This window comes from Varanus komodoensis, unplaced genomic scaffold (genome assembly GCF_004798865.1).
Source record: "Varanus komodoensis strain SLA01 unplaced genomic scaffold, ASM479886v1 scaffold7_3, whole genome shotgun sequence".
NCBI lineage: Eukaryota > Metazoa > Chordata > Lepidosauria > Squamata > Varanidae > Varanus > Varanus komodoensis.
In genome coordinates, this window is record NW_025336480.1 from 10,814,333 (window position 1) to 10,842,322 (window position 27,990).

At 42.7% G+C, this 27,990-nt stretch overlaps 1 protein-coding gene across 1 annotated transcript; it reads right to left on the reverse strand.

The window, feature by feature from the left end:
* Nucleotides 1-4,277: 4,277 nt before the first annotated feature.
* On the reverse strand, nt 4,278-27,990 carry VDAC1 (voltage dependent anion channel 1). The gene is made up of 9 exons (XM_044454368.1): nt 27,815-27,990; nt 18,489-18,558; nt 15,917-15,966; nt 13,883-14,035; nt 13,727-13,779; nt 10,156-10,383; nt 9,666-9,816; nt 6,524-6,581; nt 4,278-5,241 (listed from the first exon to the last, which is right to left on the reverse strand). The coding sequence occupies exons 1-9, from the start codon at nt 27,938-27,940 to the stop codon at nt 5,150-5,152; spliced, it is 981 nt and encodes a 326-aa protein (XP_044310303.1). The 5' UTR covers nt 27,941-27,990; the 3' UTR covers nt 4,278-5,149.

Sequence of the window (27,990 nt, forward strand, 5' to 3'; positions counted from 1 at the left end):
GCTACATACCAGAAGTGTCCCTCATGTGTTTATCCAACTGTACTTAAGAACAACCTATCATCACTATGGAAAGTCAAAACTACAAGCTGAGGCTGCTCAAAGAGATGTATTCCACCAAAGCAGATCAATACCATTTCCTCATTTTTGTGATAAAGCTTACAGTGTGATAGTTGGTATATCCTTTAACTAGTTCAAAGCTACAACAGAAATATATGCATTACACTTACCTAGACAGTTGACTACTTGGGCAAGCATCTGAAAGGACAAGTCATCTTTCACTGCTGTGCCAGACAAAACTATTTGTTTTTATTTTAATTAATTATTCTGACCTTTATCCCATCCCATTAGCCATTAAGCCCCCTGGGTGGGTTGCAATTTTAAAAATATATAATAAAATATAATAAAATATTAATGTAACAATAAAAGCTAACAAGTAAAACCACACTGTTGTAAAATTCCACAGAACCATGGGTCAGCATAAAAGGCACAACGATTTACAGCCAAGTAGCTATTAATAGCCTTCTCCATGAATTTGTACAATCCCCTTTCAAAGCCCTCCAAATTGGTGGCCATCACTACTTCCTGTGGCAATGATTCAACAGTTTGTGTGAAGAAATACTCTCACCTGTCCTGAATCTTCCACCAGTCAGCTTCATGGGATAACTTTGGGTTCTAGTATTGTGGGAAAGGGAGAAAAGGGTCTCCTCCTCCACTTTCTCCCCACCAGGCATAATTTTAAACACTTCTCATGTTTTCCCTTATTTGCTTTCCTACTAAGCAAAAAAGATCTCAGTTGCTGTAACTATTCCATATAGGGGAGTAACTTAGACCCCTTTAGTTGCCCTTTGCTGTAAGCTTTCCACCAGATGAGCAATCTACCACACTTTCTCCATGCCCATTGCAAAACCTATGTCCAAGAGTCAGCTCTCCCACTACCAGAAGCACATCCTCAGTGTGAGAGAATAAGTACTCATTTTGCACCTTGCTCATCCCTTCTAAGTGATCATTCCCAGTTTCTCAGAACAGCACCCTCCTTCCCTAAGCCCCCATTTCCCATGACAGCAAAGGAACAGTCACCCAAGAGTTGGGATCCTACTATTTGGTCCTATGGAGTCTCACCAGCCCACTTCTCTGCCTCTTTTCTTTTCCAGCTCAGCAACCTTGGCTTCAAAAAAACAAATGTATTCCCACAGGGCCAAGCACACACCCAAAGCATCTGCCCATATTTGTACACATGGTAGTCAGTGCGATACATTGGATAGATGCCACCCTGCTGAATTTCTACCTTCCTAATTGGGCTTAATTGGTATTATTGGATTGTTCACCTGAAAACTTAGAGGTCCTTTTTAGTGTGTTCCTTTTTTTCTAGAGTAGAATGGTAGATGCAGTTGTTCCTTTGCATCGTACACCTGTTCTGTGCCCTTGTCTCCTTGCTCTGTTGCTTAACTTGCTTGTGGACTGAAACACTTCATCGCTGGGGCACCTCAGTCAGAGAAGCGGGACTCCTCACAAGCCTGCCTTTTCACATAGTTCCAGATGGCGCAACTGGAAAGCAAGGGACCAGAGGCTGTGGCTGAACTCCTGCTGTGCTCTGGCTTCCATTGATTGGGGATGTGTGCTGTTAATTGCCCTGTCCCCCCAGGAGTGGAAATGTTCTGTTCAGTGGAGAGCACAATAGTGAATGGGTCAGTGGAGGGGACAACAGACAAAGGGAAAGTGCTCTGTGCAGGGATGTGGTTCGGAAGACTGATTTCCTTTGAGTGTGAATTAAATCTAAGTGATAACCTGGACTCTCAAACTTGGGATTTCTTTATTTCTGGACTTTAGTTTATTAGCTTCTCTGTAGACCTAAAAATCTGAGCCTGCACTGGGCCCAAAATGAAGCTACCCTGCATTTTATGTTTATAAGGAGTCATGTCCACTAGCTAGGGCTGCCCAATGGCTTTTTTCCCTTCTTTCTATGCCTGGGTTTACTTTAAATATGGACTCCCTGCTTGAATGACTATTTAAATCATTGGTCTGCCTCCTCATGTAGTCTCCTGTGACAGCACCAGACTCTTAGGTGACCTTTTTCCTCTGAACTGGAGTTGCTGCACTAAACTGGAAAGCAGATCTTCTACATCAGGGGGTAGCCAAATGCAGCTCTTTTGAGTTTATTTTGCAGCTCACAGAGGGCTTGGAGTGCCCCTGCCCCCACAGTCTCGACCCTAGTGATGGCACGGCCATGATTGTGACAAGCTCTCCTGAGATTGCCATCCTGTCCTCCTCTTTTCCTAAGGCTCTGGAAGTGAGTCAGGATGGCGGCCTCGCAAGAACTCACCCCAGCATGCCCTGTCCACTCTGGCTGACTTTAAAAAGCCAACGTCAAGAGGCATCTTGCCCCACTTCCTGCATGTGGAGAGAACGGGGACCAGTCGCAGCCCCAAAGAGAATGTGTTGTTTATGTGACCACCCCTGAAGATGGCGACCTTATTGCTGCTTGTCCTTCTGCAGCTCCTTCAAAGGTCCCGAAAGGACATGGTCTTCCAGTTAGAATTCCAACAAGGAATTCTCAGCACTTCTCACTAAGCTATAATTGCTGGGATTCTGTCTATGTCTCTGCTGCTTTTGATTAACATGGCATTTGCTTTGACTGTTTCTAAAGGTCCATTTCTTTGGGAAGGGCATCCCATAGTTAGTGTTCCTGGTTCCTAGTGCCTATGTGTCTTATCATGCACACTAAACAATCATACACTGGTAATAAGAACACACTTTCATAAGGTCATAATAAATATTTGTTCATGTCATGCAGCTCTCAGTCACCTGACATTTACCATATGTGGCTTTTCTGTTGAGAAAGTCAGGCCACTCCTGTTCTAGATGCAAACTATCTGTCTTTCTACTGAATCATAGTATTTCCCTTCCCTATCAAAAATGATTTTTTTATTTTTAAAAAAATTAGCCAAGCAAGATAAATTTTCAAAAGTTACATGGGGCATTTTAAGAACACCTATTTGTACATACATATTAAATATTACATGCCAAAAACATCCTTGGTGTTTCCTTGGGGTAAGAAACCTACTTGTTCTTCCTTTATAATGTTGAAATTTAGATTCAGATGACACATCAGATTGGCAAAAGCAAAACATCTAAGGGAACAGGAACAGTGTAATACAACTGCTATTGCTTACATAGCATCAAGAATCAATGTCAAAAGTTTTCCAAGGTCATAAATCTACTGATACAAAGTCCAAACAATGTTCATTTTCTCATCACAAGTAGCTTATCCATTACAGGGGAAAGAGCAAATATCCACAAAAGACCTATAATCGTTTGGTAGAAATCTTGATGCAAACAAAGTCTCTGTTTTCACTCAGACTGCCTATCTTCCCCCTTTTAGTCTCCTATCCAGAGTGTCCACAGCAGACAGGTAGGAAACCTGTGGATTCCACCTATTGCTGGAATCTATCAGCCCCAACCTGCATAGCCAATGGTCAGAGATTCTAGAAGCAGTAATCAAGCAACCTCTGGGGCCAGGCTTGCATTGTTGGTAGTGTAACTCTGAAAATTCCATGTACACTAAAGTGACTATATTTACAAACAAACAAAAGCCAACATTACTCTGCATTTTTTCCTAAGCCATAAACTGTACAGCCACTTTTGTATGGAATAGTCTGTGTGTTCATATTTCTCTCTGCACTGGTGAAAAAGGGGATTGAACAGTGAAGCAAAGGATATGCATAGCTCTGCCCATGAGATACATCCTCTTTACAATTTAGTAGGAAAAAAGCCTGTATTACCCTCCCAACAATTGTACCAGATGGCCTAAAAAGCATAAGGCCGTTCTCAACCCTTTAACACAAACTCAAGGGAGGTGTGCCAACAGGACTGCAGCCAAAGCATAACTACTCAGAAGCACAGTGGAGGTGTATTAGTTTAAAACGAATACAAGGGAACAACCCTCTCCCCAAACACTGTTGAATGTAGTGTGAGTAAGCAATAGCTACAGGATGGTATGTGTCAGCTGGACAAGCAAGCACAGACATGGAATAGACAGGATGCAGAGACCTAGAGGACCAACGGGCTAGCTAGCATTCCTGTTAGAACAGTATGTTGTAAATATCACTTGTTCCTTTTATATTAGAAAATTTGCTAAATGTATTGGTCTATTCACTTTTAAATGGTTGCTTTATGAGAAAATTATAGCGATGCATTGTCAAGAGAAATGCTGCAGTAATGCTTTGGTGATCATCTAAATAGCATACTACATTGTGGAAGAATACTGACACAATTAGAAATGGAGTTTCAATGTTTTATTCAAGTTGGGGAATTGTTCATTTTAAGTGGTGTCCAGTACAGCATTTTGGGGTCTAGTTCCACACAGAAGAATGGAAGACTGAAGATGTACCCATTAAAACTGCTAAAAAAAAGTGGTAAAACAAAGTTCATTTTGTTTAATGCAATGCCACTAGGTGATTACGATTACAAAGACTTTTCCCTGCTTATGGCTCTGTTGTACAAGCTTTTCCATAATTAGTGCAAGGGAAAGGAATCACAACACAGGATGTGAATTTTAAGTAGTATTGGCTGAGTCACGTCAAACTTTCTACACGCCAAAGTTATACGAAGTGAACACTCTAAAGCACTCCAAGGACTAGCTGTTGGTGTAAAAAGAGAGCTGTAGGTGTAGGAGGGAGAACTAATTAAGACTTATATGTGGGTGATGCATCTGCCTAAGCATCCCCTTACCAGACAAGTTGAAGTACTTCATCATAGAATGAAAGCCTGATTTGTCCAGGAACAGGAAATTGGCTTTCCTGGGCACTATGATAGATTGACATTCTCAAAGCATGAATTTTAAATATGTCTTCCTTTACAGCAGCCATTACCTTAGGAAAAGGTAAAAGACAGAATCAGACCTTCATCTAACAGTTGGTAAGTATGGAGCTTCAAATAAGCAACATTCCCCGAAGGTCTGGAGGTGGAGAAGGTACTCTCATCCCTCTCTGAAAAGCATACTTTGAAGCTTAGCCTTCGTTCACCTGGTTCAACATGACTGACACACGGCAATAATTGCATCCCAGACATAAAACATTGAAAAGTACACTAAATTCGGAAGGTAGCTATGCTGTATAGTATTTCAGAATTAGTGATGGTACAATCCCTTTGTTTATGCTTCAAATTCCAGTCCTAGACCTAGTTTATGGCCGCCTGCATTGACATTCTTCCCATCCAGCAAAGCTGACAGTGTCAATTTGATACCTGCAAAATAAACAGTAGGAGAAAAGATGTAAGCATTTATACTAAGAAATGTGCAGGCATTTCACACAATCTGATCCAACAATACACCGAGAGTTGTTTAAGAACTGGGGATTTTGTCACCCCAGCCCTATTTAAATTGACAATATGCAGCTTATGTGCTACTTTATATGCAGCACAGCAGAGGTAGGTACCGTGTGGCCTTTCTGATTTTTACGCTAAAATTCCCTTCGATCTTCACCACAGGCTCTGCTAGCTAAAGCTGATACAAGCTGTAGGCCAAAAAATTTGGAGGGCCACTGGCTTCCTATTCCTGAGATAGACGTCACAACAAAAGTGTTTAGTGGTCACATGACTACCAAAAGTGCTGAGGGTCAATAAAATGTCCACCCACCACTCACAGAGTTATTCTCAGCAACTCTGTCTTTCAACTCGCCCTCTTAAGTATCACAGCTTTGATTAAGACAAAGGGCGCAATCTGGTTTGAGCAAATGTACATGAAAGAGCTGGGGAAGTTCTTTGACAACATGCCTGAATGAAGAAAGAGAGCCCATGTCTCTCAAAAAATGAGTGCTCCTCTAATCAGGTCAGAGTAGGTCAACTCCAGCCAGCAGTGGATGGAAAGGTGGCCACTCCACAAAGGCATTCCTCTTGCCTGGCCTGTTTTAATTGCCATCAACTTCAGAGCATGGTATTGCCATCTCCAAGGAGTCTGTTTAGCTAAGGACTGTGAAATGAGGCTTCTATCACAATATAATGAAAATCCTCCATGCTTACAGCAGAGGTATTTAATAACACCTCCACAGAGGCATTGCTGTTCATCATTCATTCATTCATTCATTCATTCAATTTATATGCTGCCCCACTAGCTCTCGCTCTCTGGGCAGCTTACAACATATTAAAATTCAACAATAAATACAACACAATATAACATTTGCTACAAACCTCAATAATAATAGGAATAAAATCAGTAAATAAATTAACAGGATTAAAACCAAAATAGAAAAAATAGAATTAATATTAAATACTATATACATATATAAAAATCCCAAAATAAACCATTAAAATTAGAAATAAATATCCCTCCTTTAAAATCAGGTTCCATTGGCAGCAGCATAATTAAGAGTTGTGTAATGAATGTTACAATATCTGAGAACTTCAAGGATCAGTCACTAGGCTGAAAAGTGATTAAACATTGCAAGTAAAGAAATAATGTATTTATTGCTGAAAGAATGTTTGGTTTGGAAAGAACAATGCAGTCCAAAACAATGCTATCTACACATACCTGGCTTCAGAGTCTGAGTATATCCTAAACCAATCAAGCTGGAATTATTCACTTTAGCCTGCAAAACAAAGTGAGTGTATTTCAAACTTTCCTCTTCTAAAGTTCTTGTTGCATAGAACACTTGCAGAACTGACACATCAAAGGAAGGAAATGTAAAGCACAGAATGCATGCTACTTGATTTCATGAATGGTTCTTTGAAATTGAAGTGTCACTGAACTCAGTGGGTTTACTTTTGGGTAAATGTACACAAGATCGATTCCTTAGTGATACTTATGTACGACTCTACCAGGGTTGGGAAATATATGGTGCTTCAGATGAGGCTGGAATGAAACTCCCCTGAACTCTCACCACTGGCTATATTGGCCAGGAAGGATGGGAGTTCCAATTCAACAATATTTGGAGAACCACATGCCCCCCTCCCCACTCCACTGGATTATACGAGCAAGAAGCTTTACAGCATTCAAAGCAAGATATGCTAGCAAGAAACAACCTATTTCCCCCCTCCCACTTCTGCTGAGTTTGTCCTCAGGGGGTCAGCAGAAGGCTGTTCTTGCTGTTCAACTAGCAGATGCAATTGTCAACCTAGATTGTTAGCCAGTTACTGATGCAGAGGCAACCACAGGAAAATTTTACTCTATGGATAAATGTCTTTCTGAATTTGAACCCAAAGCTCGGGGCAACTTTTATATAGTTCAGAATCCCCTTTCAGTGTCTCCACCAGTCTCCCAGTTCTCAGAAAGCCTCTGCAAAGCAGCCCTAACTGATGGAGTGGCCCTGAGGAAGTAGGACTTCACTTCCCACTCTTCAGAATATCTACAGGGGTGTGTCATGCATTATTCCAGCAAGTAAATCATAAATGAAGATATAGTCAACCACGCCTTGCCCTGCCTTCCTATATGATAGTAGCTTTGTCCTACCACCACTCCCAATTGCCCTCCCAGATGGAGCTTTGCTAGGTCCTGCCCAAGAGTGGCTCTAACAGAAAGGGGTCTCGCTAGCAGAGAATTGTTTTAAAGGAATAGCTCTACTGAGCCTGTGCGTATGGCTATCCTCATCTTCCTTCTGGTCTCAGGGTCCAAGTGTCTCCAAGGCAACATACGCCAGAAACATGTATAACTTTCACAACAATGCCAGTTTCAGCACACACAGAGGTCAGCGCTTTGGAAATTAAGCCTTATATTCGAAGGCTTAGTTTTGCTTCTGATTCTTCCCCAGGATAAAAAGGATGAGGAAACGGGATGTGCAGTTTTCATGAGCTATAAGGATGCATGTGATAACTGGGAACCAGAGTTTGATTTTTTTTTAAATCCGTGATTTTGTTTGGTTTTAAAAAATTAGATTTCTAGGACTCTTTCAGTCATGCAAAGAATCGTGACTTTAGGGGGGCAATCCCATGGTCCCTGGACATTTTTCACTTCCCAGTTTCAAGGCTGAAGACAGTATTCCAACTTCTGAGCTAGGAACTAGAGCTTCACCTTCCTTTCTCATCTCCTTGTAAGTCAACATGGAAAGAACTGCACTAACTGCTCTCTGAGGTCAAAAAAGCAACCCTGGAGAAGGGGGTAAAGGGAGTGTTTTGCAGGGTGGAGAGGAAATTGGAAAGCCCAGGATACAAAGTATCCTGAAACCACTCCAACCCTCCTCTTTTCCCCTTCCTAGATGCTCTAGTTGGACAAGTGCAACAATCCAGCTAGGGAAAATGCAGGTGGGAAGCTGGGAAGGTAAAGATTGTGTCTACCACTCCTCCTCCTCTGCACTGGATGCCCATAAGCCTCCACGTTCAGGAGCTTACCGGCAGCCTGGCAGAACTGCACCCTCAGTCTCATAAAAACCAAGCCTCCCACTAATCAAACATGAACATTCCGTTCGTCTTGTAAAAATGCCTCTACCAGCTCTTGCTCCTTGGACACTCCAAGCCGGCAGTTTCAGTTTCTCTGACTGAAGCCACAAGTGCAAAGACACAGGCTAGGCAGCAGTGTGCGGTTCTGCTGGAGCGGAGCCACAAATGCCAGAGGAGTTAGTTAAGGCAGAGGGTCAATACTGGAAAGGGAGAGTTGAAGACAGAGTAGAAAGGTACCATGATGGAAGGATGGATGGATGGATGGAGAAAGTGCCCTTGTATTTATATCAGCAGTTTGTCCTAAGTAGTATTATGTACTATTTCTTAAATTAATAAAATGAAGTAATCTAAAAAAGGAGCCAGAATCTACTCTCAATGTTCTAAAATGCTGTACTGAGTTTCAAATTAACATGTTTTCATCACCAGATTGATTCCACTGTTTAAGAAATAACAGTAGCAACTTGAATTAAATCAGGGTTTTCTTCTGGTGATTTAAATGTTTTATGTCACACACACTTGGATGCATGTTGCATATGTATCTATTATAATAGGTATATTCAACTATTTTGGTAGAATTCTACACCTGTAATACTTTATTTTATGTTTTATGGTTTTTCTTTTTGTTTGCTTTTGTTTTGATTAAAGTCAAATAAAATTAATACAAATAATAATGCAAATTAAACCACCTTTCTCAAAGGTGACAGTTGTTCACTGCAGGCAACTAGAAGCATTCTAAATACACAAAACTGCAGTGTTCCTTTATCCAACATGAACACTTTAATAAGAGCAGTTAGATGGTCTAAGCTTATATAACTAATAATATATTTTTAAAAAAATATATAAATGCAGACTTATATAACTAATAGTATATTTTTTAAAAAATATAAATGCAGAAAGGTAACATGCAGAGGGGAAAGCAAAAGGAAAGTAAAAGGTAACATTCTAAGAAACAGTATATGGTAAAGAATACGGGGACACAAGCATTCATGTTTTTTCTCTCAGTGTTTCTTCCCTTGTTTATTTTATTATTTATTCATTTAAAACTTTTCTAGACTGTCCCATTACCAAAGTCTTGGGACGGTTTAACAATACAAAATGTAAAGTAAAACACAGTGTCCTAAAAATTCATCAGTAAAACCCCAATTAAAGCAATTGCCCCTCACCTTATAAAAAAGCAATTCTGTAAAGCAAGAGGAGGCACCATATTCAATGCCATATTTTTAAGGCTCCAAGTGGTCTTGGAGTTTACGAAGAGTTAACAGTCATGAAATCACTCAAAGGACTGCCCACATGTTACTCACAGAGAAAGAAGCATCTGGGTCAATCTGATATTTGGCTGCTATTCCAAAGCGAGTGTTGCTATTTCCGGCTGTCCAAGCAAGATTGACAGCAGTTTCCAATTTATCATTCACCTTCTGATAAATGGAACCTCCAAATTCTGTCCCATCATTCCTGTAAGGAGAACCAGGTTTAAAATTTTATGGGAACCTAAACAGTGAAAGCTTTTTCACCATGTGCCACCAATATGACTGTGACTATGAAATCACTGACAGGCAGCACAAGTCTTTGTCCCAACAGCCAACTGCAAAGCACTGGAAGGTATTTAAAAATATTTGGAATGTTCCCTTACTTTAATAGGGCAACTATAGAAGTGCTCATGCCATCTTTCAAAAATGAAGAAAAACCCCTACTAGTCATCAAGACAAGTTATCACCTCCCTGCAGCAGTGCCCCGAAAGACTTCTGCCCTTTGTTGGGGTACTTTTTCCAACACAGTGTTTTCAACACTTACACATTAGTGTGAAGCTGGAATTCATCAGTCTTATAACCAACAGCAAAGTTGCTCTGAGTTATTCTGGACTTAGCTGTCTCAAATGTCATCTGGTAGCCAGCCAGCCAACCTTCATAGCCAAAGACAAAGGCACCACGTATTGAAGGACCCGCAATATCAAAATCCATGTCACAACCCAAGTTGATATGTTCCCGCTTGTATCCAGATTTAATTTTAGCATTCTTCTTTCTGAAAAGAAAACAGTATTACATGTTACTCTTTCTATATTATTCATTCTAAAGTTTTCCCCACATCTCCCCAAAGGTTTTCTTCTTCAAAGTGGCCCATTGGAAGAAAGGTGGCCTCAGAAAGCACTGAGCTCAGGCAAGTGAGGTCTCAGGCGGTCTCACCCAGAATGCCTCACTCTGAGATAACTCCCCCCAGAACCAGGCAATTGGGCCACACAGCACATTTTTCATAATATCCACACTTTCACAAGGACATGTTTGGATCATCATATCTTGGCTCACTGCATAAGCCTTGTGGCCAAGCAGATGCAAGCAAGTAAACAAATCGCCTCGACTCACCTATAGTTTCCCATGTCATCTGAGCTTGGAAATTACAGGTAACTGTTTCAGAAAAACCAAAGTATTAAACCATGCCACTGTTGTGCCAGTATGGATGTGTGAATTACCTCAAAATTTTATCTCAAAGCTTGTATCAATTCCATATCAGATTGCAACTTTTCTATGAAAATCTGGCTGTATTTTTGCGATATTTTTCTAAATGGTTCAATCAATTGTGCATATCTTTGAAATGCACACATTCTTCCCCCATTGGTAAAATGTACTTGTGCGCATTTTTCTAAAATACAAATTTTGTCATGCCCTTTTTTCAAATGTTGTCAAATATGATTTTTATCAACAAATCATACGGTCATCTTGGAAATGTAAGGACCTCTACTGCAGATTATGTCTGATTCCACATTCCAGAAGGTGCAAACTGAGGAAAATGAACTGAAACAAATGGCTCCTTTTAGGTATTCAAAAAAAAAGGTACAAAAACTCAACTTTTATTACAAGTAGTGATAACCCAGTGAATACATTATCATTGATCACTGCCTGGTTTGTGTGCTACAGGTGTATAATCCAAACTAGATGACTAAGATCTGATTTTCAGTTTACCACATTTCTACCTCATTACTCCTTGAGGTGAAATTTAAAAATCAATATCTGAATTTTACAACAAAACCAAATGCAAAGCCAGAGAGAGCAGAGCAGAGAACACAAGGCCAACACCCTGTTAGTGGAATAGCTGCTCCTTCAACATGACCTTCCAACCATGCGGGTGAGCCCAGGAGAAGTTAGTCATAAGCAGAGCAGACACAGCCCATTTAACTGCCATTCCGAGTCTGGCAAAGAGACAAAACTCAAAGGACTTTCAGGAGATCACAATTCAAGGTTCATCACCTACAAGTGCTATCAGTAATACACATTATACCCCACCAGGTCTTATCAAGCAACACTTTCACTCCTGCATTGAAAAGAACAGTGTCACTTAACCACATCATTAATTCAAGGGTGACTGGATTACTTCTAGTTTCCCTGACATTCAGTGAGAGGATGTGTTTATCTGAACCAACCAGCTGTGGCTCCTGAACAGGACTTTAAAAAAGAATTTACATGCAACGGAAGAAACCGCATTATGTGAGCTCAGACTATTTGTCCATCAAGCTCAGAAGTGCTTACTTTGACTGGTAGTGACTTTCTAGGATCTCAGGAAGAAATTCTCCCATCTGCTGAGATCTGATCTCCTAACGGAAGATGCCAGAAGGTGAACCTGGTGCCTTCTGTATGTGAGTACCCCCAGGCTACATTCCCATCCCTAGGGGAGCAGTGGTAGAGGGGACCAGGGCCATGGACACTTCTGCTAGCAAACAAGGAAGGCCACTCCCAGTCGCCTTTCTTCTCCACCCACCCTCCTCATCATCATGCTTGGAACCCACAAGAAGTCTCCTTGGCCATTTTCTTCTTCCCTTTCCAGTTCTATGGGGTATTGAACCTGTGTTCCTTGAATACCCAATCCCCTGGGAGGGATCCCAGAACGAAAAGAAGATGGGCTAGGGAGGTCCCAGCAGCCAGCTTGACATGCCTTTCTTCACAGAACACAGTGGGCAGGCCAGAAAAGTGGCTCCCAAAGAAGGAAACCCCTCCTCTGTGTGGCTCTGCGGCAGGACTTAGTGGCTCCTCTCCTCAGCCATTTCTGGCACATTTCTGCTGCCTCTTGAGATGGGTGGGGAGTTCCTTGGACATGAACCAACCCATGACAAGGAGAAATCTTAGTTCCAGTTCCCATTGCACAAGCATGTTCCTCCATGCCTGCTCAGTCAAAAATGAACAAAACTCCACTGCTCCGGTCCCTACCCACAGAGACCTTCTTTTCGTTGATTTCTAACATAACCTTACAGCACTCATTGCTCTGTTCAGTAACTAAGTAGTTTTGAAAGCACAGTTACTGCAACTTTGTTCCTAAGACCCAAAGCAGATAGGAAGCTAAGACATGCCACCGACTGTTGCATTCTTTGGTTTTTTTTAATTGCTAATAACAGGCACCCACAGTTTCTTCCTGGCTTGTTAAGGAAGCCTGAAGGAACAGCAGAAGTAGCTGCAAACCCAAATATGAAGGCCATGGAGTGACTGGAGACTGATGTGTGTACATCTTAATCAGACACAGAGGACACAAAACAAATACAGCCCTCATCTCAGGAAATGTGATGCGCTACTTTGAGCTGTGTAATGCTCTGACATCAGGGGTATTTAGGAAGGATAATAAAATGGACACAGAGGGGGACACAGAGAGGTGGGGGGAGAGGAATATTAATGACACATAATCTCCCAGCTGCTTAATCTTTCTGGCCCACACAACACACAGAAGAAATCACAGCAACCAGTCTTTCATTCCAATTCCATATAGTGTTACGGTCCGCAAGGACTGACATTAGAAAAAGAGGTTCCAAAGGGCACAACTGAGCAGTGTAGAATACGATGCTTAACTGGCAAGTGGTACCATTTAAAACTGACACTGGTGAACATCCATTTTTTGGCCTTGTAAGAACAATGAGTGCACTTTAGGCCAAAATTAGCAGCAACCATGACAAATTCGGCTATTTTAAATATTTTTAAATAGCATTACACCTAAAAACTTACTTTGATATAAAAGCAGGAGGTAATTTGAAAGAAGGGGGAGATATAGTTTGAGCAGATGCAAATGTTAAGTTACTAGATGCTTTTGTACTTCAGATGGGAAAGGATGTCAGAAAAAGGGAGCCAATCCTATGGCCTGTAGACACTGTGCAGGGCTAATGGGAGACTTTCAATTCCCAGCAGAGCTCTGACCTCGGAGGTTAGGATCTATGCCCTGATCCCCCTCCCACACCCCATAGCCCTGCCTGGCACTGGATGCTGGTAATCCTTTGGGTTTGGACACTCATGAGCATCAAGGACGCAATCAATATGATTGTGCCTGTAAGCAGCATCACAGCAACTAACACCAAAAAGTGTGATTCTGCCATTCAAAGACAGCCATTCCTTACCCAGTGTTAGGAGAAAATGAAGAGTCAAAGGTCAGCTTCAGTCCTTGTGCAAGCTGAACAGAAAAAGAAAAATCAACAGATGAAAACCAATCCATTTTGAAAGGAAATATTTGCTTAAATATTTAATAAATTACTATATTTTAATGGAACACTCACCTGATCTTCTAAAGTGATCTCTGTGCCTAACGTGTTGTCAGTGTTCCACTTCTCTGTGAATGTCAAACCATATTCTGTCCACCTGTACTTAGTTTCCAAACTTCCAGTAACTTTGCTTGTTTCTGTATTTGCTGATCCTGAGCTTGTAAATTCCTGTGAGCAACATGTTTATATACAGTGAGAAACTATTTACTATTCACATCGGCACCTTACAGAATTACTGGAAAAAAACAGATCCCCAAGAGCTTGTATGCTAACAAGGAAGAAATTTCCCTTCCATTCTCCCAAAGCCTTTTGTGTATTCTCACAGATCTCTTCTGTTAATTCTGAAGCAGTCAGAAATAAAAATAAACCTTGTTGAATGCTGTGCAGGGAGAAGTACTTTTCAGTGGTGGCACCATATCACCACCCATCAAACCCAGAAAAAAGTAAGAAATATCTGACTTGTTTCCCAGCATGGATCTTGGGAAAATGTTTGCGATCTTGCAGAATAAGGAATGAAATACCTTCAAATCCAGCATTTCAACATAATATTGGGGAATGTCCTATACTCCTAATGCATCTCCATTAGTCCCATTGCACTCCCACTACATGTGCAACCAGAATTAGCACATTCCAAAAGAACCCCAGCAATGCTCTTTCCCAGAACTGGACCCATCAGCAGCGCTGCTTCTGCAGGGTGCACTGACCTGCGCTGTTCCAGAAGCTAGCATTTCTCCTCCTTTACAATTGCTCCAAGAATCACTAGGTTCCCACTGTGCTAATGGGGAGTCTCATTAGCATCCAGGCAGTACTGGATATTTTTCCTTGCTCCAGTAAATGGCCCTGCAGTAAAACTCCTATATCTGAGATTCAAAACTAGCAATTGACCTGCTCCAGACATTCAGAGGCTGGCATTCTAGAGTGAGTTTCTCTGATCTGCAGATCCCAAGCTAAGGATCTTCAGATCCTAAATTATAAAAGGTGGCCCAAGGACTGCCTTCTAACACCCATTTCCTTTTTTCACAATTCTAGTCACTTGAAGGGCTAGAAAGTGCAGCAGCTCCCAAGCACCTTGTAAATGAGGCCAGAAACCCCTGCAACAGGCTGGCCTTTTCTTGAACTCCATGCAAGAGAGAGGAATGGCACATCAGGTTTTGTGCAAAAATAGAAAATGAAGTGGCTATCAGTACACCAGCCTGAAGCACCTCCCCTCACCCCAAATCTGCTCTGGTGGGCTGGGGATCTGCTGGAGTAGATTTTGGGGGTGCCTAGGCTACAGCAGGAGGGGACATCACCAAAAGAGTCCCCCTCCCATTCCACTGCTGAATGACTTCTATCACTGGGGTGCCCCTTTGCACAGAACCCTCCAATTTTAAGTGCTAACGAGGCCGGATACAGTGCCTTTTGGGTTATTTGAGCAGTAATGTAAGCTAAGGTTTACTAAGGCATATGTGCATATTTTTAATTTTTTCCTATTAATGTTTTTCCCCCCTCGGAGTAAAAAGCTATCCTCCATCTCCACTACCCCAACTTCAGTGTTTCCTATGTATCTGAATTGCTAGTCAGAATATAAAGTCACAAATGCAGCCCACAAACAAAAGTTTTCTGCTAATAAGCCACTAGCAAAAGATTAGCTGCATAGCTGCTCCCAGGAGAGACAAAAATATGTAATAAACCCAGGTTACTTTGTCTTATTTTTCTGGTGTTTGTGTTGTAACATGCTAAAGAACTCTGTTTTGGTAATGGTGGCTTGTCTGCTCCTATTGCCTGAGCTAATGTGATTTATAAATATCCCTGCAGCTGAGGGAAGTTGCTAACCATACAGGGTTTGCATTATTCCCACTCTGTGAGAGTAAAGACCTGCAAAGTTGTTTCCAAGGCTACGAAAGATAAGAGGAAAGGAATTATTTGAATATTCAAAATCAGGTCTGTATAAAAGCCTGGATAAACTCAACAGGATCTAAAAACCAGTGCATATCTATATTCTACTAGGAGGAACACAGAATTAGTAAGAAGGCAGATCAGTATTAACTTTTTGCACTCTTTACTCACCAGTCCATTTTCAGATTTAGTTTTCAAATCCAACTTTACCAAGCCAAATCCTAAAATAAAAGCCAGATCTGTGTTAGTTCCCATCCAGAGCTGAGAGTAATTTATCCTTCATAAAACTTCTGTGCAAGAGGAGTATTTAAGGAGCTACACCTATTTCTTTGCTTTTTCTCCACATCCATCCCACCCCACCATGTGGAAAAGTGAAGCCAGGTTGCTTCCCTTTGTTCACAAAGGACGCTATATATACTTAGCATATATTTTGTGTGTGTGGGGTGGGGGTGTGTATTAGATGTGGCTTGTGGCCATGCTTCTACAAACAAACTGAGATATCAAATATTCACATCTCTGTGAAAACAAATGTAGTGCAGGGTAGTCGTTTCAACTCCAGATCAACCTCTCCCAACCTGGTTTTCCCAGCACAGCCTGTGTTGGAGAACAGCTCCATCGTTCCCAGGCAAGATGGAGTCTACTGCATCTGGAGGGCACCAAATACAAAGGCAAATCAAGGCTGCGTTCCACAAGAATAGGAAGGGCCCTTCTTTGCGAGCAGAGAAAGACAGGCTGGCAGGGAGGTAGGTAAGTCTCCAGCAGAGGGGGAAAGGATGTTTCACACTCTTCCGGGCTCACAGTGAGGAGGGATCATGGAACCGGCTGCTGCCGCCAGGAAGCAAATGTGGGCAGCAACCGGTCACTTTGTCCTATATGCTGTTTGTACATGGGTAGGCCTTCTGTCTGCCCAAGGGCTTAGTTCTGTTTAAGACGCTCTCAGCAGTGCCATGCCAGTGGCAAGCGGAGCCAGTGGCAAAAGGGGCAGGGCCAAAAATAACATTGTCTTCTCATAGGATAATTCTACCCCACTTCTTCCTCTCTGAACCCAAGTTGGCTTGCATGATCCTTCTCCTCGCCAGGTTATCTTCACTAAATCAGCCTCATGAGGCAAGTTAGGATGAACGTCTTTGGCTGGTCCAAAGTCACTCGGGGAGCTTCAGAGCCAAGTTGGGACTGTAACGCTGGCCTCCTGGATCCCAGCCCAACATTCTGACCACTACGTTGCAGTGGCTTTGAAGCTTCACGGCCTTACTGCCGGTAACCCAGCCTTAGCAGAGATGTTTTAACCTCAGCAGAAGATGGGGAACCTGCACAAAAGCTGAGAAACCACAAAGAGGAATATAGCTGGATTGGGACCCCAGGGAGGACAGATTTGTCCTCCAAGCTGAGGTTCTACACATCTCCTCTTTTAGAATAAAGAGGGTGTTACAGAAGTACACTATCTTATGCCACAATCTCACAATCTGAGACAATCTTACAGAAACAATCCATTAACTGACTGCAAGCCTGAAGCTACTTATGTGGTAGGAAAGTCCAGTGAAATCCATGCAACTTTCATTTGGATTGCACTTTTAATCTGCAGTGGAGTTACTTGTGATAACTCCAATGATCAATAGCCAGAATAAGAGCAGAATCCTATGCATGTTTTGGTGGTAGAAGTGGGGAGAGAGAAGGTCCCAGCATTCCCCAGAGAGTCTAAACATACACAGGATGTTTGCTAAGCTATAGGGTATTCATCCATAACAAATGAATCCAAGATCAACACAAACTGTTGCAACACAAGTCTATAAGCCAGCATGAAATGTATTGTATAATAAATGTGTGCAAAGTATCTTCCCCCCCAAAAAAAAAGATAGCCATGCTGGTCCATGAGAAAAAGAAAAAATCAAGACCCATGCTAGATAATAGATTTATTAGGGCCAACAAAAATGTGGAAGCTTCTGAATTTGCCAGTGCTCTTATTCTGGTTGATGACACATAAAAGAAGGGGCTGGTGGGAAGCAAAAGACTGAAAATCTGGCCAGTTAGGGCCAAGAAGTCTGTAAGTTAGGATAGGCCCAGTATACAAATTAGTCAGTCAGTCAACGGTGTTGCAGGTATCAGATCACACTCCACAGCACATTTAGAGATGACGCTGCAGTGGATGAATTCCTCTTCTAGAAACACAAAGGCCAGCTGTAACTCTGACCTGACAATTTGAGTTAGACTCCACCACCACCACAGCAAAATGGTTTTCTGCCAGCTGAAGAGTGACTTTTCATCCCCTCCAACCACTTGGTAATATTCCCAACATGCAATTAACGTGTTTTACCCTAATCCCTGCTTTACTAATATAAGGATTGTCATGCTGCTTTGCAGGTCTGCCCTAAGCCAGCTCAGGAACCTGTGTGTTTCATCCAACGCGAGACGCAGAGCAGAGTTACGGCTGGCCTTGGTGTTTCCAGGAATGCAGATGAGCCACAGCTTTTCCTTCCCACTCCTGTCTGGTCAGAAGAAGGCCCCATTGCCAATGAGCCTTACCCTCAAAGGACTGCAGCCCAATGCGTCCCCCCCCCCCCCCGGCAGCACGTGCAGCCAGCCTGTTCAGGGGGCACAGCTTGATTTTATTTATAGACTGCACACTGCGAGACATGCGGGCACACATGCGTGCACACACACACAGTGGAACTGCCATTTGATTAGTGTGACTCAACAGCACAGGTACAGCCCCGAGAGGCATCTGTTTTCCCTTGGCAATATTTACCATATCCCTTGGTGAAAATGTCCCGAGCAGATTTTCCTAGGTCAGCATAAGCAGGGGGGACCGCCATTTTCTGCCAAAAAAAGAACACTGGAATTAACTTTTGCCAATAATCCAAATACCACCAAACTTTTAGTATTCTAGAAGTCACGTAACCACAAAGGGACTTATAGCATCTTCCTAATATTATGGCACTAGGAATCTTTCTCTTCGGTCACTGTTTTGTTTTACTGCTTACTCCATTTATTAGCCTGCTTTTTTTTCTGCTTGCAAGGAATCCAACATAGCTTTCCTGGTGGTCGTCCTCTCCCTTTTATCCTTGCAACAACCTCACAAGGGAGGTTACACGGAGAGTCCTTGACTGACCTGAAGTCACTCCGTCAGCTTCATGGCCAAGTGGGGACTAGAGTCTCAGTTCAACACTCCAAACACTACATCACACTGACACTATTAATAATGAACCACAGAGTTAAGCCCACAAAAAACAAAGCCCATAAAAACAGGCTTAATTCTATGCTAGATTAGTGACTGTTATTTGTAATGCTGGATCAGTACTCATTGGCTGAAAATGCATTTAAAAATTAAGAAAAGATAAAATATTCTACAGCTTTCGTTTACTACTCAGCTCTTAATACAAAGGGCTTCTCCATATCAACAGATCACAGTATTCTCCCAATATTTTAATTGTTAACCTGTTTTAATAGGCGGTTTTATATTGACATTGGATGCTGTGCAGCTGCCACTCATATTTCTATTTTTATTCTATTTTATTAATTTGTTATAAACCATCCCAAGATGTCTGTGAAGGGATGGTATAGAAAAGTTTTAAATAAATAAATAAACAAACAAGCAACGAAGTGGCTGGATATACATGCCCTTGAATACCACTTCAGTATATGTCACCTAATATTGATCTCGCTAATACACATTTTCTCACCCTATAGAACACAAATTTTCATTTCCTCTTTTTCCAAATCTTCCCGGAAGTGAGAGATGATGTATCATTTACTTAAGCATTTTAATCCTATGTTTCCAGTGATGGGAGAGGTTTCAAAATATTTTAATAACTAAGAAGTAAGAAGTAGTGTGGTAGCCCAAAGTATCCATCAGAAAAAGCACACACAAAAATCAAGCCATCGTAACACTGCAGCCGGAGCCAAGCCTTGTTACATGCGGATATGTAATAACCATCATTTTTTAAATTGCTCCAAACAGATAGGACCCACCCAAACCTGTGCTTGGCATTAAGAACTGGGTCCATCACATGCAATTAATAAACCTACAGAAATGCATTGTGAAATAACACATTAAAGTGTGTTGCTCTTCTCTTAAATGTCTGATATGCCAGTCTCTGGTGAACTTGTCTCAAGAGTGTGTTCCAAAACTGGGGTGCCATAGCCAAAAAGGACACAACCATGGCAGATCCCACTTCTTATTTGGATAAACACGGGAAAGGGCCTTCCCTACTTACTGCATTAATTACACAATATAGGGTACTAAATATTTCACCTTATTTTTTACACAGAAGGGTTAGGGTCAAGGTCAGAGTTTAAACAGACTCACAAATCCATTAATAAATTCACCAGCTCTGTGCAGCAGGCTGGGCATTTCACATGGCTTAGGGTGCAATCCCATGCACATTTACCCAGAAAAAAGTCCAAAACTCCTGGGATGGATGGATGGGGACTGTTGGGGATTGTAGTGCTTTTTCTCTTTCAAATTGTTCATAAGATTTAATTTCTTTTGCCAACATCCCTTCCTCTCTGCTTACAAACAACAGATGCTGAGGATGCATTTCTCCTTCCGAAGGCCTTACATATTTATTAAAACATTTTAAATTTGCCCTTCCTCCTTGCAAAGACCAGGGAGAATATAATTAAAACATCAAAAGCACACCATCAGAATAATAAAGTACAAAAGGAAGTAAAACAACAAACAAATAGACAAAATCAGCTAATTAAACCCAGAGAAAGAAAATGCTGGTGCCAGTTGCCTCTGCATGGGGGCTTTCCATCATTGGGGTGCTGCAGCAATGGCCCCTCCCGTGCTAGCAAAGTAACACAGAATAGTTGGGTTGGAAGGGGCCAAGACGGTCATCGGGTCCAACCCCCTGCTGGTGCAGGACACCACGTTACACCATCCCACTCAGATGGCTGTCCAGTCGCTACTTGAACATGCCTCTAGTATGAAAGCGTCTACAACTTCCCTGGGTAATTGGTTTCATAGTCACACTGCTTTCACAGTTAGGAAATTTTTCCTGATATCCAGCCATAATCTGGTTTCCTGTAACTTAAGTCCATTATTCCATGTCCTGCACTCCAGAATGGATGAGAAGAGATCCTGCCCTCACTCTTTGTAACAGCCTTTCAGGTACTTGTAGACTGCTACCATATCACCCCCTCAATCTTCTCTTCTTGAGGATGAACATGCCCAGTTGACTCAATTTTAGCTCACAGGGCTTAGCTCTCAGTCCAATATACCTGAGATACTTGGAGAAGTGCTTCCTCTAACAATCTTATGTCATGGACAAGCTGGGACAGAGAGAAGCCTTCCTACAGATGTTGGTGCTGCAAAGCTTGTAGGGCGTCAAAGGTAAGCACCAACATCTTGAATTGGTCTGAAAACAAAGAGGCAACCAGCTCAGCTCCTTCAGAATTGATATGATAGACTTCTTACTGGTACAGCCTGATGGATGACTAACTGCTACATTAGGCAGTTACATTACATTTGAAGCTGATGCTTCAAAGTCATCTATTCGGAAGAACAGCCCCATGTACAACGCCTTACAGAGATCCAAATGAGGTTCCCCCAGCAAAAACCAATGTGGCCAAACTATCCCTTGTTATTTACAGTATGAATCATCTTACTTTTGCCAATGGAACAAATGTACAAATATATCATAGAAGTAAACGTGGACATTCCATATAGCAAAGGGCAATATCAAAATATGCAAAGGCTTTGGAGTGATCATCGCTACTGTGCTGCTGCTTATTTTGGCTCCACACCAGAAACAATTTGTTCTTCTCCAAGAGCAATACCAATGCCCAAATATCAGATAGGTAGCTTAACTGCTACTTCTGGCCTGAAGCGCTAAGTGCAACAAGCTGCAGCATGCCAAAACAGCATGCCGCTGTTAGAGGACTCAAGACTCTCTCCTTTCGCTTGAGTTGATCTACTACCTCAAACAAAGGAAGCATTGCAAAGAAGCACAGTAGGCCTGCTCACACAGCCAAGGTTCCTGAGACTGCATTAGACAACGAGGATGGGGGTGGAGAATGAGAGCACAAAACTCCTTCAGATGTTAACAAACCCTTCTGTGACCATCTCCAGGGATTCCCTGAGGCTGCCCCCATCTTTGCCAACTTTACCGCATTCCTCCATAAAGTTAAAGCAGATGCTCCTCAATTAAACAGATCTTTAGAGAGGGGAAGAATGCCCAGTCAGGCAAACCTGTACATCCAGTACAGTGACTTTTCTGTGTCTCTAAGAGTCCCAAACTCAACGCATGTCAATTCAATGGGCTAAACGCAGTTATATATGAAAACCAGTTTGCACCGGCCCTCTTTCCTTGCAATAACCGCTGCTCGACAAAGCAGAGAATTTTCAGAATTCCAGAGTTGCCTCCACATGCTGTCCAGGTTGCAAAGCCAGAAATTCCAGCTCTGAGTAGGTGATTCCCAGGGGTTTCCTTCAGCAATGCTGTCCTTTTTAAGCAAGTTGACCACTTCCTGCATAAACAGCATATGGACCTGCTCCCAGCTTTTCTGTCTAGCTCATGCTACAGTTAAGGCAGATTGCCTTGACTCCAACCTGTCGCCACTCCATTCTAAAAGGTAGCACTGAAGAATGCCAAGTCTGCTGTATCAGCTTGAAGGATTTACAAGCAAGCCTATCGCAGCATGGAAATTTCATCAGTAGCTGAGTGATGAATTAACCATGACATGCCTCCTTGACACAATAGTCTAAACTATGGCTGTAGAACAGTGGGACATGCCTAAATCCCATCTTATGCAATTACTGAAATTAGGCAATATGAAAAGCTAATCCCAGGTTTAACAGGAAATTAGTTCTAAAGCAACTCTCAGTTCCATGAGGAATCAGCTGTCTGATACTGCAATCCTCAGAATGTATACTCAGAAATAAACTTCAATTCATTTCATTGGCTGTATGTCCAGCCCAAGTAAACATATATAAGATTACAGCCTGAAACTAGTGATACAGAAGAATCCTGTTCATTTCACATTCACCACACTCGCAATTTCAGAATCAATATGTGAACTCAAATACCGCTATTCTTTGGCACTTCTCAGAATTTTGCAATATAGCCTTCTGAACAAAACACGCACATATTAGGGGAATATTCAAATAAAACACATATACTGGCAAAAAGGTACCAACAGAAACTTAATTTCAAGAAATACACATACTAGGGGGAAACTGCATCCAAAAATTAGGATATTATGAGAAATGTGCTCAAAACATGCATATGGCTTTTCATAGGGACTTTAAAAAAACATGTGGAAACATTTTAGTTCATTCTTAGTCTCCAGAGACTAAGGAAACTGGAGAAAGGGAGAGAAACTAAAATGGAGCGTTTCATACATTCCTGTTTCACAAGCACAGGGCAGTGTTCTTTGTGGTTAATCTTAATAGCAATATTCACCATCAAGGAAAATACATGTGCTTCCTTTTTGCAAGACCTATTCAATCATGTTAGGCCACTGTAGCTGAAAGAAAAGGCCTTTAACTTTCACACGTTGTGAGGTCAATATGCTGAATGAGTGTTTTTTAAAAAGGAGAGGAGTTAAGGGTATCCTAAGCGAGTTGAATTCATCTACAACTCCTGGAATATCAGAGTATGAACTCTGACTGGGTCACAAGTGAAACTGAATGTCTGTGTCTTATATCCCAGCTTCGCAGATGAAAAAGAATCACATGACTCAATCCCTGTTCAAGGATAGTCAAGACAGAAATAGCAGGACAAAATGCAAGTCAGTGTTAAGTGCTCCTGCCATTGCAATACTGACAGAGAGCTTTGCTCAGACTTGTGTCTCCCCAGGATTCTGGAAATCATACATCAATTTCAATGTTTTTTAAAAATTGTGGAAGACAAAGTCATACAGATGTAGTCCCAGATACTTCCCTGCAATTATTCATTCAGCATTTTTAGTTTATATGACAGTTTCCTCTCTTTTTTGTCTCTTAGCTGCAGGGTCAATTTTGGTGAAAAATCTGTCTAATGTCTGTCTAAGATCTGTTCTTGTCACCCTCATTACCACTCTGCATGTTCTTTTTACCACCATGTTTGCTCTGCACTTTCTTTGGAGCCACTATTCAATATTATTGAATAATACTTTTCAGTACTGTATGTGCTAAAAAGCACACAAAAAAGCTTCACAGCAAGTGACCACAGGTCTGTTTGCGACCGCGAGCGAGGAAGATGGCTGCAATCGCGATCATGGTCATCACCCGATGCGGAGTTCGTGAATGGAGGCAAAATTTTTCTGAAATTTTTGTTCATGAACCGATTTGGTCGTGAACTGAGGAGTTCGTGAAACAATAACCTCCCCCCCACCTAGGTTAGTGTTCTCTACTTTACTGTACTTTGTTACTTCGTTTCAAATTTTTCTGATTAAAAAAATATTTACAGAACAGATTAACCTTATTTACATTGAACCTTATGGGGAAATGTGACTTGGTTCAAGACCAATTTGGGTCACGACCAGAGTAGTGGAACAGATTAAGTTTGTGAGCCAAGGTACCACTGTATCTCAGATATGGATGCCAACACTGGGAGTGGGGGCAGGGGAGAGAAATACAGCAACACTCTTTTCCTATCCTCCAGAAATGCCACTACTTTCCCTGTTAGAAAGGATAATATACATGTGAAGACAGAAACTAACCCAAAATATTGTGCTTAAATTGCTTTAAATTGAATTTTAAGACATTTGCTTATCCTTGTTTTTATGAATGATTATAAGTAGCCAGTTTTGGTAGAAAGGCAGGCTACAAAGCAAATCTAAGCAAAAATGATAAACATCTAACAGGAAATTGTGAACTTCTACTCAGAGTCTCGTCAGAATTCAAATTCTTTCCGTTTTCATTAGAGTCCAGCACTTTAACAAGTTGAACTACAGACTGCATCTTGAAACTAATACATTTATAAAGGATGAGACATTGTTTCCTAAGGTTATTGTTTTAATCATTTCCAAAGCAGGAATCTTTTCAAACCATGTGATGCAACATCTAAACTAGAAACATTATAATATAGCCTAGTGTTGAATATACATACTTAAGACCTTTCCTTAAAATAAATATAAACATAGATAGTACAGAGATGTAATACCTCGGCAGTGTTCTGGATCCTTGGTCTTGGAGCATTTAAGTCACAATCCTATGCATGTTTGCAGAGAAAAGAAGTCCTGCAGCTCCCGGCATTCTGTGATTTTAATATTCTATACCAAGAGGAATGCTCAAGACTTGCCGAAAAAACCCTTTTGAAATATTTTTTAATCCCTAGTTCTATAAAGTACAGCTTTCTATGCTGCCAAGATGTTAGCATAATGGCATTTCGCATGGGAAAGTCAAGGATGATCAAGTGGCTACCATCTCTTTCAGGAGTGAGAAAACTTTTCCCTATGAAGGGCTATTGTCCAACAGGAGAACTTGGCTGGGGGACGTGGTTGATGGTACGGAAGTCAGAGCCTACAGGGGCTGAGAGTGAGCAGCACTGTATCACTCCTCCTCAGTGCCTCCCCATCCTTTCTCATGTCCACGCACACACATGCGCACACGGACACACAAAGTAGATGAGGAAGTGATTCCCAGACAGATATCCAGACACCACCACAGAACACAGAGTATCGGTAGCAAATAAATAAAAGTTTGGTTTAAAATATTTACTCTCCCAAAAGAACAACATGTCATACTGAGGAAATTATGCAATTATTGGCAGAATTACCGTGGATTATAAAAAGTCCCTTAAGCGAAGTGTTTAAGCAGATCTCTCCTTCCCATCTCTATGGGGGGGCTGCATTTTAATGGAGCACTTTGGAGATTACAGAGACACTGCCCACATGAGAAATATTCTACTGAAAGGACTGCCCTAAAACTAAACCACATCACCACTGCCTGCCTCTTGGCTGAAAGAGCGATGAATTATACAAATGGAACTGGGAAATAAGAGCCTCGTGGTTACTTCCCAAAGAGATCAATATCTAGCTCTGGAAAAGTGTATATATAATCTGTGAATGGCTACATGAGTCTGCCTTGATCCTGGGATGCCTGTTTGGAAGCTAGCATATGTACTGAGAAGCGGGCAAGACACGCAGGACAGATTAAACTATTATTTGGTTGAGTGGCTTTCAATCTACTTCAGTTTTCAATCTGTCATTCCAATCCAGTTAAGGTCTTTGCACTGGCTTCTGCACACATATCAGAATCTGCACACATTTTCTGAATCATGAACTGTGAACATAAATCTGATTTGTGCATCTGAATGCAAATGCCATCTCTGCACTGCTCGCAATAGGATGTGCATTTGAACATGCAACCACTTCAGCCAGTACTTCATCCACTGGCCACACAAATACTTGTTAATACTGTGGGTGGAAGATTCACACAAACTGTGAACTCTACCAACTCCTGCAGTTTGCGAATGCCACCAGAATTCAGCCTAGCACAGTCTACACTACCTGGTACTCTACAGATGTGTACTACAATTCCCATCATCCCCAGCCAGCCCAACATATCTGGAATGCACCCAGGTGGTACAGGCTGATCTCTACCTAGTTACCATCATCAGTGTTCAACCATCAACTGAACATAAATACAAAGTAAGTCAAATTTGGAAAGAATTTATTAGCCTGCCAAAGTTAAACATTTGTATCTCATTAATGTCACTGGAAGAATAAAGGACACATCCTTTCAGTCTTTCCCATGGTAAACACTGGAATTTAAAATTGCTTAGTTTTGCTATGATCGAGCCCTCAGATTCTGAAGATCTGTTAGCTGGTGTTGTTTTTAATAGGATAGTAAATATCGAGTCATGATTCAGTCATACCTAAGTAAGTCCTAGCAACTTGAGTGGGAAAAATTTTTAGTTTTCTGCCCAGTGAAATCATTGACACCAAAAAGCAGTTAATTTTGATTAGATGGTGTCCATAGACTGTATTTGAAAACTTAAATCCTATTTGCCTCCAGACACCTTTTAAGATAGGCCATTTTCTTCACGGCTACAGAATTGCTTAAATCCACTAGCAGACATGCGACATACAAGACTTCTGGCCAAGCCTGGAGTCTCTGCCCACGCACCATATTCACCTTCTCCCTACATATGTAAGGGCAGCAGGCAAGGAAATTAAAGGGCACGTGGAGGGCAAGGAGCAATCCGGACAGAGGAAGCTGAAGGCAGCCTAAAATGGAACCAGCATCTGCTCTAACAATCTGCTCCGCGAGCTACACCAGTCCGTGCAAACCACACGCACCTGCTGTCTCAGGGCAACGGCGGCGGTGCACAACCTCGCCGTTCCCCTGGCTCGGCCCGGCGGTGCCCAGGAGCGCGCTCCGCATTCCTGCGGAGGCCTATTCGCGGAGCGGGCGAGGGCACGCGGGGCCGGAGACGGAGAAGGTCACCCCGCGCTCTGCGCGGCTGAGCGCAGAGGAAAGGCAAGCGGAGGCTCCTCGCGTGAGAAGCCCTCCTCCTCCTCCTCTTCCTCCTCCTCGCCGAATTCCCGGAGCCACGATCTGGGATGGGGAGGCGAGCGGATGGCGCTGCTTTAAGAAAGTGCCGCACAGCGAGCCGGGCAGGTCTGGAAAGGAAAAGCGCCTCCGCCTGCGGGCAAAGGATGCGGAGAGAGAGAGGGTGTTTTTTCCGAGGATTAAATGCGGACGCTTCAGGGATGGGAGGAGGAGGATGCCCGCCGGGAGCCTCTTCTTCCATTCCCTTCTAGCATCCTGATATGATGATGGATGATAATGACGAAGGAAGGAAGGAAGGAGGTGGGCGGCCGCTCGGAGCCCTTCTGGGGCCTGCGGCTCCTCCACCAAGCCGCGGGCGCGGCCTGGAAACAGAAAGGGCAGGGCGCCAGGGGTTGTCCCTGGAGGCCAAGGCGCTGTGGCCTCGCCGCAGCCCGGGATGCCGCCTCCCAAGGCCTGCGGCGGGGGTCCTGCGCCCCCTCATCGCCCGGCATCCCTCTTCCCTGCGGCGGCAGAAATGGCGCAGCAGCCGAGCCTCGGTGGGCGCCCCAGCGCATCTCCCCGACACCCTCGCCGTCCCTCTCCCGGCCCCGCGGCAGGCCCGGGCGCTGCGCCGCCACGACGGGCCTTACCGTGCTCTCGCGGTCCTTGCCGTGGCTGCAGCAAGGCTTCGGGTGAGCGACAGCTGGCGCGGCGTCGTCGGCGGCGGCGGCCGAGGAGTGGAACGGGGCGGACCTTCCCTGCGCGGAGGCCAGCATGGTGGCGAGAGAGCCCGGCGCCCGGCGCGGTCTGGCACGCAGCAGCCGGA